General features: G+C 45.0%; 1 protein-coding gene and 1 long non-coding RNA gene across 3 annotated transcripts; both read left to right on the top strand.

Annotated features, from left to right (window-relative positions):
* Nucleotides 1-898: 898 nt before the first annotated feature.
* On the top strand, nucleotides 899-3,138 carry LOC133909890 (endoglucanase 3-like). Its single transcript, XM_062352431.1, has 4 exons — nucleotides 899-1,132; nucleotides 1,220-1,426; nucleotides 1,887-2,087; nucleotides 2,189-3,138. The coding sequence occupies exons 1-4, from the start codon at nucleotides 899-901 to the stop codon at nucleotides 3,050-3,052; spliced, it is 1,506 nt and encodes a 501-aa protein (XP_062208415.1). The 3' UTR covers nucleotides 3,053-3,138.
* A 4,904-nt stretch (nucleotides 3,139-8,042) lies between these two features.
* LOC133909891 (uncharacterized) lies at nucleotides 8,043-10,456 on the top strand. Of its 2 annotated transcripts, XR_009908454.1 has the most exons (4): nucleotides 8,043-8,249; nucleotides 8,866-9,339; nucleotides 9,854-9,919; nucleotides 10,033-10,456. It is a non-coding gene; the product is annotated as an uncharacterized LOC133909891 (long non-coding RNA). The 2 variants fall into 2 exon arrangements; XR_009908453.1 differs by lacking the exon at nucleotides 8,043-8,249 and having other exon boundaries at nucleotides 8,275-9,339.
* The last annotated feature ends 2,550 nt before the right edge of the window (nucleotides 10,457-13,006 follow it).

The following is a 13,006-nucleotide window of genomic DNA, read 5'->3' on the forward strand; positions in this document are numbered from 1 at the left end:
TACAATTTTTAATATACACACACTCATACCATCATATATACACATAAACGACGTCTACTAAAGATCGAAGATATGAAACTTTAAAATTGATGAAGTTATCATAAACATCTCATTATCAATGGATATTGTTTATCATTGAAAGAAAATTTTGTCTTATTAAGATATGAAAGGAGCAAACTTGAGATATAATCTAAGCGAGGTGAGGCCGGTGGTATCATCCAAGGCAAGGCCAGCTGAAAAAAGAAAAAGTGCTTACCTTGCGGGCTTAATGGCCGGTGGTGTTGGCTGCACGGTTCCCTCGTCTGCTGGGTGATGGCTGCGGCGGGTTTAGCTACTTGAGCTAGCGTGCTGCGTGCGTACGTCTTCCCATTCCTGAGCATGTCCGGCCCTGTTTTCCGTTAACCAAATTTGCCTTGAAAAACTGAAACTTGACCATACTCGGCAATTGCTTCCTCGGCTGCCACAACGCGCGCAGATGAATTTTTGGATGAAAGCTCGAAACTCATACTACCCCGTCACGCAGTGAAGGGAGGCGTCCTATCGCATGGTTTCATGCGCCGAAATGAGCTTAAAAAATTCTGCACTGCTACCCTACTGATGATACCATTTGCCTGAAGTGCCTCCTTCGCTGGCGCTCGCCATGCCCATGTGAAGGAGCTCAGTTCTCGGGGCACGCAGCCATGGCAGAGAAAAGTAATAGCTGTTCCAAAGCCGAAAAAGAAACGACAATAAATATACGGAGAAAAAACAGTCTCGCGTCTTTAAAAGCGGCGCTGCAGTGGCCAATATAATGGCAGGGGAGGAGGCAGTGACTGAGCTAGAGAGAGCCAAGAGCTGAGGAGGCAGTGTGCGGCCGGTCCAGTACTCCAGTAGGCGAACAAGTTCTGCTCCAATGGCCATGGCTCGTCTCCGCTGCCTCTTCGTCGTCTTCATCCTCCTCGCGGCCGCCCTGCAGCTTCCCGGCGACGCCATTGCCTCTTTTGGGCACCACGGCCTCGCCGCGCACGACTATAGGGACGCGCTCACCAAGTCCATCCTCTTCTTCGAGGGCCAGCGGTCCGGCAAGCTTCCGCCGTCGCAGCGCGTGTCATGGCGCAGAGACTCCGGCCTCTCAGACGGCTCCTCCGCCAAGGCAAGACCGCAGGAGCAACCGAGAAACAACACCTCTGCGCACCCTGCACTGTACTGTTCCTGACGTGGTTCTTGCTGTGTTCCACAGGTGGACCTGGTGGGAGGGTACCACGACGCCGGGGACAACGTCAAGTTCGGGTTCCCGATGGCGTTTAGCATGACGATGCTGGCGTGGAGCGTGGTGGAGTTCGGCGGGCTCATGAAGGGCGAGCAGCAGCACGCCAGGGACGCCGTCCGCTGGGGCGCCGACTACCTGCTCAAGGCCACGGCGCACCCGGACACCGTCTACGTCCAGGCAAGTGCCACATTGCCACTCTCGCAGTCTCACTCATCAGCGCCTGCTGCTTGCTTCGCTTGGCTTCTAGGTTCTTGAGAAGCGAGCTTCGTCCATCCATGGGACGACGACGAGTAGTAGTTACCCATGTGCAATACATGGTTTTAGAACTGGTGTCAACATGTCGCGCTTGTGTTGTGCGTTCTCCGGTCAGCGTTTGTCCCTTCCCATCTAACTCATGCTTAGATATTCTCAAGAGTAAGAATGTTGTAGGGATGGTCACTGTTCACCACGAAGTACGAGCACGGCACAAAGCTGCCCCTTCTTTTATGCAAACCAAGCCTCCGTACTTGAAAAGTTCACACCATGTGGACCAAGGTTGCGAGCAAGCACTGTGGTCTGTGGTGGGCCATTTGCTTCCTAGTTCGCACAATGTGTGTGCCGATCGAGCTGATCTCTTGTCGCTCTCTCGTCATCGTAGGTCGGTGACGCCACCAAGGACCACGCGTGCTGGGAGCGGCCGGAGGACATGGACACCCCACGGACCGTGTACAAGGTGGACCCAAGCATCCCCGGCTCCGAAGTCGCCGCGGAGACGGCCGCCGCGCTCGCCGCCGCCTCCCTCGTCTTCCGCAAGTCAGACCCGGCATACGCCAGCCGCCTCCTCGCCAGGGCCAAGAGGGTAGAAGAACAACACCCATTTCCTCCTCTGTTCCATTGATCTCCTCCTCTGTTTTAATCGGTGCTCTGCTTTGACATAATGACCTCTGTGTGTTTGTTCAGGTGTTCGAGTTCGCAGACAAGCACAGGGGCTCGTACAGCAGCGGGCTCGCGCCGTACGTCTGCCCGTACTACTGCTCCTACTCCGGCTACCAGGACGAGCTGCTCTGGGGCGCGGCGTGGCTGCACCGCGCCACCAAGAGCCCGACGTACCTGAGCTACATCCAGGTGAACGGGCAGCTCCTGGGCGCCGACGAGCAGGACAACACGTTCGGGTGGGACAACAAGCACGCCGGGGCCCGGATCCTCATCTCCAAGTCGTTTCTGGTGCAGCGCGTGTCGGCGCTGCACGAGTACAAGGGCCACGCCGACAGCTTCATCTGTTCCATGGTGCCGGGGACCACCACGGACCAGACGCAGTACACCCGGGGCGGCCTGCTGTTCAAGCTCAGCGACAGCAACGCGCAGTACGTGACCTCCAGCGCCTTCCTCCTGCTCACCTACGCCAAGTACCTCGCCTTCGCGCGGCAGACCGTCACCTGCGGCAGCGCCACCGTCACGCCGCAGCGGCTCCGCGCCATCGCCAGGCGGCAGGTGGACTACCTGCTGGGCAGCAACCCGATGGGGATGTCGTACATGGTCGGGTACGGCGCCAAGTACCCGCGCCGGATCCACCACCGCGCGTCGTCGCTGCCGTCCGTGGCCGCGCACCCAGGGAGGATCGGGTGCTCGCAGGGGTTCACGGCGCTCTACGCCGGCGGGGCCAACCCGAACGTGCTCGTGGGCGCCGTCGTCGGAGGCCCCGACCTCCAGGACCAGTTCCCCGACCAGCGCAACGACCACGAGCACTCGGAGCCGGCCACCTACATCAACGCGCCGCTCGTCGGCGCGCTCGCGTACCTCGCGCACTCCTACGGCCAGCTCTAGCTTGGACACCATGGATCATCGAAGTCACTGGATTGTTAGTGGTACTGCTATTATTGTCGTCGTCTTATTTGATTAGTCCATGGATTACAGGGGAGTTAATTGTGATTTGAGGACCCCCAGTGCAAGCAAAAGCAAGGGCACGAGCGGGTCTTAATTTATTATCGCTAGGTGTTAAGTACGCCGAAGATTGGCTTCGTGACGCCGCTGGCGCACGGATGCATCGGGTCCGGGGGCAGAACGTGCTCCAAGTGTACTAGCACTATCGTTGCAACTCGCAACTCAACTTATCCAATTGGATGAAGTTTCCATGATACGAGTAGTAGTTCTAATCCATCCAGATTTAAGTATTCCTTATTGTTGTTGCATCAAGCGTCTTAGGCACATTGAGATCAAGACTGGAAAGTTGTTCTTCAATTCCCTGTTGAGGAATCGAGGAATTTTCTGTACAATGCAGCTAGCATGGAGTAACGGCATGCCGTTTCGTCTGAGATGGTGTTCCAGGCCACACCACTCACCGATCATTGAACAGGCCTAGTGCAAAGCGTAACCCCGTCATCTTATCGAGTGCAAGTATGGAGCAGCGACTGTCTCGTTTAAAGATGTTCAAATGAGTCGTACTTACTGGGTTGGCTCAGGCACGGCATGAGGCTACGGGTTGTGCTTGGACTAAGCGCACGGCACGACGGACCGGCACGAGCACGGCCCATCTTAGGTCAGCACAGCCTGGCACGATCCGGCCCGGCATGCATATACCTGGTTATTTTCTATTTTTTACATATATTTTTAATTTTATAGCTATTTTTTATATTTTTATCTATTTTTTATATATTTTTTAATTTTGTGGTTATTTTTTTATATTTTCGAACTGACTGTGCCAATGAGCCACCCATGGCACCGTGCCCACCGGATCAAAATCGTGCCCGGGCCGGCCTAGCCTGGCACGGTCACTGACGGGTCATGCCGTGGGCCGAGGGGAGGCACGCGGGCCAGCACGACACGGCCCGTTACAGTAGATGGGCCGTTCGGGCCTTGCCGTAGCCGGACCCATGCTGAGTTGGCCCGAATGGTCTATTTAGCCATCTTTGGTCTCGTTGGCCTTGGTTCGTCAGGATTGGAGACGCACACACGACACGAGTCTTTGGCCTATTTGGTATAGTTTCTATCGGTGAATTCTGAAGGATTTTATAAAAATTATACCAAACACTAAAATTTTGTAGTAGATTATTAATAAGTATATTCTGAGATTAAACTGTATAATTTGAAAAGTGAAAAAAAAATCATAGAATTCTCTGAAAAGCTGATTAAGTAGAAACAAGAACTGTGCCAAACATCCTTCGGTACGTTGAACTGAGCTGGAGCAGTGACTCGGTGTCACTGGTTGGTAGGTGTCCTTGGGCCTCGCGTGACCCACATGCGGATGACTCACCGTACCCAACTGTAACTAACTGCCCAACCGTAAAATGCAATAAATGTGAACATATTTAAATAGATCGTATCTACTTACGCTGACCGAAACATGATACTGTAGGTATGATATAGATACGTCATAGTTCGAGTCAAGACGAATCATGCGTGCTTGGTTAGAGCGCGTGGTGCCGAATCGTGCCATCCGGCTGAGTCGGGTTGGTACAGGCACAGTCCAACTAGGTACGATTCGACCTGGTTCGTTTGGATCTAACTATTTTTTATTTTTTATTTTCTATATTTTTTAATTTTTAGTTATTTTTATCTATTTTTTATATTTTTATCATATATTTTTATCTATTTCTTATATTTTTTTAAATTTTTTAGTTATTTTTTTATTTTATCGGGCCGGTTGTGCCGAGGAGTCACCCGTGTGCCATTTAGTCACTCGTGCCTGTCGTGCTCGTCGTGCTCATCATGCCTATCATGCCCGTTGAGCCGATCATGCCGTCGAGTCACAATCGTGCCCAGACCAGCTCGGTCCGGTACGGTGACCAAAGGACCGTGACATGGGCCGACACGACACGATCCGTTATAATAGTCGGACCGGCTCGGTGCCCGTTATAGTAGCTGGATCGTTCGGACTGTACCGAACCAGCCTGTGTCGGACCGACTCGAGTGACCCATTTAACCATCTCTAACACCGCCTATAGAATTTCTATCTCACTACTTCTTAGGGGATCTCATTTCTTTTTATGGGAGGTCTTTATCTAGAGTTTGCCTGGGACTCGGATGAGGTAGGAATGAAGAATATGCACAATGTAGAATTCGATATGCAAAATACAACTATGTTGTGCTTTGGTGACAAATAATAATAATAAAGAATCTCAAGGAAATATTTCGTTTCGAAATAGTAATCTCATGCCAAGCTACCCCACGGCTCTCCTAAAAGCATTGCATGCTAGATTTAGTCCTTTGCAATATGAAAATGTAATGTTGCCACTGAGGTCAGAGTAGATACCTGCATTATTTGGTTAATTACGCCCTCGATTTTGCAGCATTTTAGTGAACTTTGCGTTTCTATTTCGTGGTGGATTTAGCGCCGCGTCACATGGTATTAGACCATTTTCAATACCTACTCTAAAATTCTATCCTCTAAAACACTATTACAACATCCTTTATCACTCTTACAATATCTCTCATTCCATCCATCTCCAGCAGAAACTCTATATCTCATCCACTATCTTCTCTCATATATTAAATTGTTTTTTTTTCCAACCGCCGTATCAGTATTGTTTTTTCATATATTCATTGCAACGGCTATTGAATCGCGCAGTTGAAATTTATGGGACGTTTATTAAATTTATTTTCTCGAAAATAAATTTATTTTTTTCAAGGGACATGTAGCAAGCTTGTATTGACAGATCCATCCACTTGTTGATCCAAAATCATCTCTGGCTTTTGTATAATCTTTTCCAGTTTGCATATAATAAGCTTGAAGGTCGAAACACTTTCCTGACAGCATAAGATCTCCAGCTTGCTACATTCTAGTTTTGCTTCAGTTGTTTTACAATTCAATAATTACTTGTCATGCTAAGTAGCTTATACATGCCAATTGCAATCACTAACATTGAGTGCTCTGGTTCTGGGTAGGTTTTATGCTGCAGAAGTACTTCTGGCTCTAGAGTATCTACACATGTTGGGAGTTGTTTACAGGGATCTGAAACCAGAAAATGTTCTACTGTGTGATGATGGCCACATAATGCTTTCAGATTTTGATCTCTCCTGAGATGTGCAGTCTCACCTACACTTACCAAATCCACATCACACAACAGATTTCATAAATTGTTCTGTGCATAACCGAATTCACAAATTGTTCACATCACACGATCGATAAAGTGGTAGCAATCAGATTCATACACGAAGTAGCACATAACGGACATGACGAGGACATAAACGGTTCACGTCACACAACCAAATTCACAAACAAGATCACAAATTAGACTGATGGACCAGAGGTGACGCACCTAGCTGCAATAATGCTCTGCCTAAAGCTCTTGTAGTAGGCCTACTGGTCCTCATCCATTTAAGAAAGTCCATATTCATAATGCACATCTCCTTCTCTACCTTGTCCAATTGCATATCGTCCTCCTCGAGTTTGAGCCTCTGTCTCTCCACATCCATCATCTCAATAAACCTCTTAACCCTATCCTTCTCAATCCTCTCTTTCATGACCAACTGCCGATCAAATATCTCCTTTACGAGAGCAGAAGCTAAGTTTGAGGAGGAAGAACTACGGACAAACTCCTTCGAGCGAGTGCGCTCAGGTGGCCATTCCAGACAGCTGCTTGGCTCCGGCCTCCGGCCTTAAACAAAACCACTCCAGACTGGCAGCAGTTTATCGGCTCTCGATCCATCGGCATCTAACTTGATCTTGTCTGGAATGGTATGTTTGTCCTTGATCTTGTGTTTCCTACTGCTACATCTACAAAATGGACAGGATTTAAGTTACCAGGAAGGCAGCATGGCCCTACGTGCCTATCGGCACTTGAGCAAATGGGTTTCTAGCTGCCTAGCCCTGTTCCATTGGATTGCTGTGTCTGTGCTGAGCAAGCCACATACACCAAGTGTGATTGGATCAGGCTTGCGCAGCTACAGGACGTGCGGCAAGGGATGCGTACTGTGACTTTTTACAAAAATGGTAATGAAGTTTATAGGACCTGTTATAAAAAAATTCTTTCATCTATGATGATACGTGTTTATTTATTTTCTACTTTTTAATTAAGCCATTAAATTATAGAGTGAAAAGCTTTGATCCTGATCCTCTGCCATCTGGTTGTAGGCCGTGGCACGTGACGAACTGACGAATCCGAGGCGTGAGTTGCACCACTTCACATCTCTGAGTTACACTACAGAGCCACTGGGGCCGAGCGGGAAATGCAGTACAGTATGTAGGAGGCTAGGAGCCACCGATTGGACAACGAAAGCTTCAGCTACGTGCAACGAGATGATGCAATGCAACTGTCACTTGCGACTTGTACGTACGCAAGTTCCACTCCACTTTACTGATAGAGTATCATTTTTGGCTCTGTAGTTACTTATGCTACAAGGATGGAGAAATTCCGTACCATACCACTGGTCACTGGACGCCCATCTAAACCAATATATGTGGTTTAGATTTATATTTTCTGGCTTTTTTAAGCAACATACATTTTAAAGACTTGATGCAGCAAACTGTGTGACCTAACTCAACAATTTGCAAGAATAGGTTCAACAATTTCTATCTGCATTTTTAAACAAAATATATGAATTGTTAAAAAGTAGATTAGAATTGGTAATTTTTTTGTAAAAGGTCCAAATTCATTAAATACGAATATTATTTTGTTGCATCAATTGTAACCAATGTCATGGCTCAAACAATTTTTAAAATAGACAAAAGGTTTTACATCACACGTTTGAAGTTAATTTGAAGAATAATCTTAATACTCTAAATGCCATCGCATTTACTCCCAGCCAGGGCATCCACGTCGGCAAAAGGTGTCCGCGCCATCGAATCCGAGCACGAGCGAGCAGATGACAGCCGCCCCATCTGCAGCTCGCCGCCTCCTCGCTCGGCTCCTTCCAGAGCTCGCCCCGCCAGACCTAAATGCCATCCTGCATCTCACGCTTCAAGAGCTCCATCCGGCCAACCGCCGCCCCAACCGTGAACCACTCTTTCTCCCCGCTGCCCGCCTCCACGTCCTCGTCGACATCCTTCCTCCCCTCCGATCCGCGTCTCCATCCGGCCTTGGAGGTAGGCTCCCCCCACGCCTACCCCCGCCCCCGCGCCCATACGACTGTGGATCTAGAACGCCGCGAACACCGGTGGAGAAAAAAATCTCAATGTTCATCTGATCCTTTTTCCTGCGGATTTGGGGAATCGGCGGCGGTCGTGAACAACTGGAATCGCAAGTATATCCACCGTTCTTGATTTGTGAGAAAATTATATTTCCCTTTGGTTTCTTTTGGGCGATATCTTTGTGGTTTCTTGAGGGCACTAGGCGGACTAGATACATTGCGGATGTCTTCCTGAGATTAGCTTTAGAGCGCATGCATCTTTGTGTTGATTGTGATCGATTTTCTGGGGAGAATTGCTTCCTTCCTTGTAGCCTTGTGCATTGCTATTGTTGTTCTTTCTCTTTTCTTTTTAATTTTTGATATAATTTTCCTCTACTTTTCTTCTGTTGCTCTATCTTTTCGCTCTCGTTTGATCAAAATCTTTATGTCTGATTATCATAGAAATATGAATTGATGTAAAGAACTAAAGAAGATGATTTCTTCTATAAAAATGTAGCTTAATGTTGCTATGCTGTGTAGCATTACATTCAGGGATCATGTTGCATAAGTAATTCTTTGGCCAGCATATGCAGGTACCCGTATCGTCCCGGCCTGATTTATCTTATGACATTAATGGAGCCCAAGAGTGGGAGCTGTATCCATCTTCTTGCATTGCTGCAGAGGTCATCGACTACACACCAATTTCCGTAGAAGGCAATGATCAAAATAGAGACTTGACAGTCTCGCTGAATACCATTCTCCCTGCTGATCTCTTGGAGAAAGTCATCTCCTTGTTACCTGTTGTGAGTGTCATAAGATCTGGATCAGTCTACTGGTCGAGGACGATGTGCTTGCCGATGGGGAGGCCCTTTGTTGCAGTTCCCTTTCTTGCAGGACGACGGTAGCATGCTCAGCGCATCCCGCCCTGCTCTTCTTGTGGCTGAATCTTCGAGTGTGCTCAGTGCATCCCAGCGTGCCCTGAGTGTGCTCTCTCTCTCTCTTCTGTCACCGTTGCTGCATCCTCCCTCCCCTGCCGGAACGTCTGATATGATAATCCCATGTTTCAGGTTGAATCTTCTTTGATTCTTTATTGAACTAATGTTCTTTGTTTTTATCGAAGAGATTGTTGTTATTGAACTAATGTAGGTGTCTGGGACTCATTGTTTGCGTTGGTTGAACTAACATATTAATCTGCATAGTTGTGGCATATCAAGTATGGTCATGGGAACCATGCTACCATTGTGTAGCTCACACCTAGAAAATTATGCTGCAATGGTATGTGATAATCTGTTCAAATGTGAACTTCATTGGTAGAGCAGGGACCTTAGCTAGCATATCTCGCAGAGTGCACACATTGTGTGTTATGCTTATCTTTCATACAAAGCCTAATGTGAAATAATGCCTCTCTTTATGCACTGGTACTCTTACTTGTATTCCTATTTGTGAATTATGTTGTATTGGTGGCTTCAAGTGTCTATGGATTGTTCTGTTTTGAAATATTTTTAATAAAAATAGATAAGGAAATATGTATCGAGATAATGGAACATCACTTTGTACTGATTTTTAGGTTTCTGATTGCAGGATCATGTGAGGACCAGTACTTACAGAAATGCTATCATGCATCACCAAGATCTAATCTCAGGCAAGGTAAGAGTCATCTATCAATTCATATGTTTTTTGGACTAAATGATATTCTTGGCAAGATAGATTTTTCTGTTCTGCTCACTTCACTCTTGCGATTTGTCAATGACAATTTTCAGGTTGTTTTGGATGTGAACTGTGGCACTGGTGTTCTTTCCATATTTTGTGCTTTTGCTGGTGTTCCGTTTAAGGAAACTAAATATGTGGCAATGACAAACACCATCAGCACCCATGTTTACTCTTTTTGTGTTTTGAAGAGTATTTCTATTTGTTACAGAGAAATTTGACTTTATCTTTTGTTAGAACACATGTAGTATTTTGTTTAATACTAAGAGTTCTCTTTTTCATGAGTGCTGTAAATTGTTCTTAAGTTTTCTATATATTGTGATTTATTTCCTGATTCAAATGAAAGATTTTCCTTTTTCATTCATTTATAATTCATCTCCTTGAATGAGTTTATTATGTTTTCAGGTTTATGCAATCGATGCAAGTGATATTGCATTGCAGGTAGATCCTTCTGACTCCCTCTACTCCCTTCCAAATGTGGCCATTCTACAATCATATTTTGCTGAGCTGCAGTAATTTTTGCTGCACTGATATATTAACTTACATAATCAAATTGGAGAATAAACCTTTCATTTAAGACCTTTCATTTGTAGGCGATCTACTATGAGCTTTTAAAGATGGTTTGACACTACAATTGATTGATGTTGTCTTTGTAAGGAGGAGAGAGCTCATATATTACATTTGTGAGCATTGTAATTTATTGCCAATAATACTTTTCTTATCTTCTTGTTGGAATGGATTGCTTCAATTGGTCTGTGTTAATTGCATTTCAAAAACTTAACACCATGTGTGATCCAGTTTTAATAAACAAAGCAAGTGTGATTTTGATGTTAATTTACTGAGCTCACAGTAAGATAATAAGACCTGATAGCTCCATCAAATGATGTTGATCAAAAGTAATTGTAACAAGACATCAAAATCATCTCTGCGAACAGGAAGGCACGTTGTTACACCGTTGTTGTTGCAAGGTGCAATCAGATACCGGGGAAATATTATCAGTGGGAGTTATATATCCATTTGTATGATTAGGAGTCCGGTTGCTGGGTAACACCTTTCAAGCGCTACATAGATGGCGAGGAGGCGATGAGTGCATCATCTGTGAGAGAGTCTGCTACTACTATCTGGTGTACTCCACGCGAGCAAGGTTCACCATACCGCCCGGAGCTCGGGTAACCGAAAATTCGCGGTAACCGATCGAAAATTCAAAAAAAATTGGAGAAAATTCATTTGGCAAATTTTGAAATTTGAAAAAAAATCGCGATTTTAGCCGTTCGGTAATCAGTCGGTTTGGACCGGTTACCGAGCGGTTTTTGCGATTTATCGAGCGATTTTCTCGAATTTTCCGCATTGTCGGTAACCGCTCGGTTTTCTCGGTTTATCGAGCGATTTTCTCGATTTTCAGTGAAGTTCAACAAAAAACCAAAAAATTATCTCAATCTTGTAAAATCAATAACTAATTCATTTGAGCATCAAATCAAGTGAAACAAATTTTGTTGGTTTCTTTGTAACATGATCTACATGATAAAAGTATTTATACTCATAAAAAGTTCAAAATTTTCTGTGAGAAATTGTATTTGTTAAACCAAGTTAAATGCATAGTTTATTCTTTGCTAATCCAAAAATTATGAAACTATTTTTTAGTCTTCTTACATGATCCTATGTCTTTTAAAAATACATGAACTCATGAATTAGTTATTGTAACATGCATGATTGTGTAAATGTGTTGCGACTAGATTAATTCATAACTGACCCATCACACCTCAAAAATTAGTGAAACCACTTTTATTAGTTTATTTATACTATGATTTATGTAGGAAAAATAATAGTATACATGAAAAAGTTAATTACAGTGTTGTTTCTTAACATATTCACTTTATGCTTGTGAACTTTGTAAAAATCATAGAGAAATTAATAAAACTCTAAATAAAGTGAAATCAATTTTAAAGATCCTCTTAAGATACGTTTTACACAAGAAAAATATGTGTTTGCACATTAAACTTTTTCTTAACATGAGTTAATAACTGAGCTGCATGTTTCAATTTTTTTCAAACTTCCTCCCTATAGAATATGATGCAAACGACATTATTTTTGAATTTTTTTTTTCACAGAAGGTCTTATAATTGTGTCTAGGCTTTTTTAAAGATTTTTTTGAATTTTTGAATTTTTGATTTTTTTTTGAATTTTTTGAATTAAAATTCGGTTACCGTTCGATTTCTGAAACCGAACTGGACCGAGAAGATCGGTTATCGCGATTTTTGTCGGTTACCATCGGTTTTTTGAACCGATGACACGCGAGTAGCTCCTCTTCCTGTCGGGTAGGCCTCCTGCATGGCTGCATGTGTGCTCGGTGACATGGCCTCCCGCCCAACTTCAGCCTCAACGAGCTAGAGAGAAAAGTTTTATTCCAAGATGAACTAAGCATGTCATCCAAACACCAAGAAACCACAAATTAGATATACCAACTATCCATGTCCAATGAAACAATTGGAGATGAGCTTCACTGCAGATAGACATTGAGCATAGCCGAAGTGTTGAATATGCATCTGTAACATTGGAATGGGTCATAGAGTACCCATCATTCTTTTTATTTCTCCAAATAATAATGATACAAGGAATATCTAGACATTCCCGTTGTAGCTGCAACTTAATGACTCTTCATGTGAGTTGTGAGGATCCTTTTTGGGCTAATGGGTTGATCTTCTGCATTAAAATCTGGGCAGCTGTTCCAACATAGCGATCGTGGAGCTACATCAGCTCGACCATAGCTAAGTCTGGGTAACGGTGTCTTTAGTACTCCGGAAGCTAATGTCCAGGGAGTTAATATGATTCTGAGTTCCTTCCCTGAGTTGGATCCGACGAATCCTCTAATCCCAATAGTCAATCAACTCAAGACTTTGCTTGATGAGGCTCAAACTCAGGTGGCTCGAGTGAATAACCCCAGCGACTCTAGGCACCCCAGCTAGCAAGGTGCTAGTTCGAGAAGTCATGGACGCAGACATCCCCGGGTCGAGGGATCCCAAATGGGAA

This window comes from Phragmites australis, chromosome 2, assembly GCF_958298935.1.
Source record: "Phragmites australis chromosome 2, lpPhrAust1.1, whole genome shotgun sequence".
NCBI classification, from domain to species: Eukaryota; Viridiplantae; Streptophyta; class Magnoliopsida; order Poales; family Poaceae; genus Phragmites; species Phragmites australis.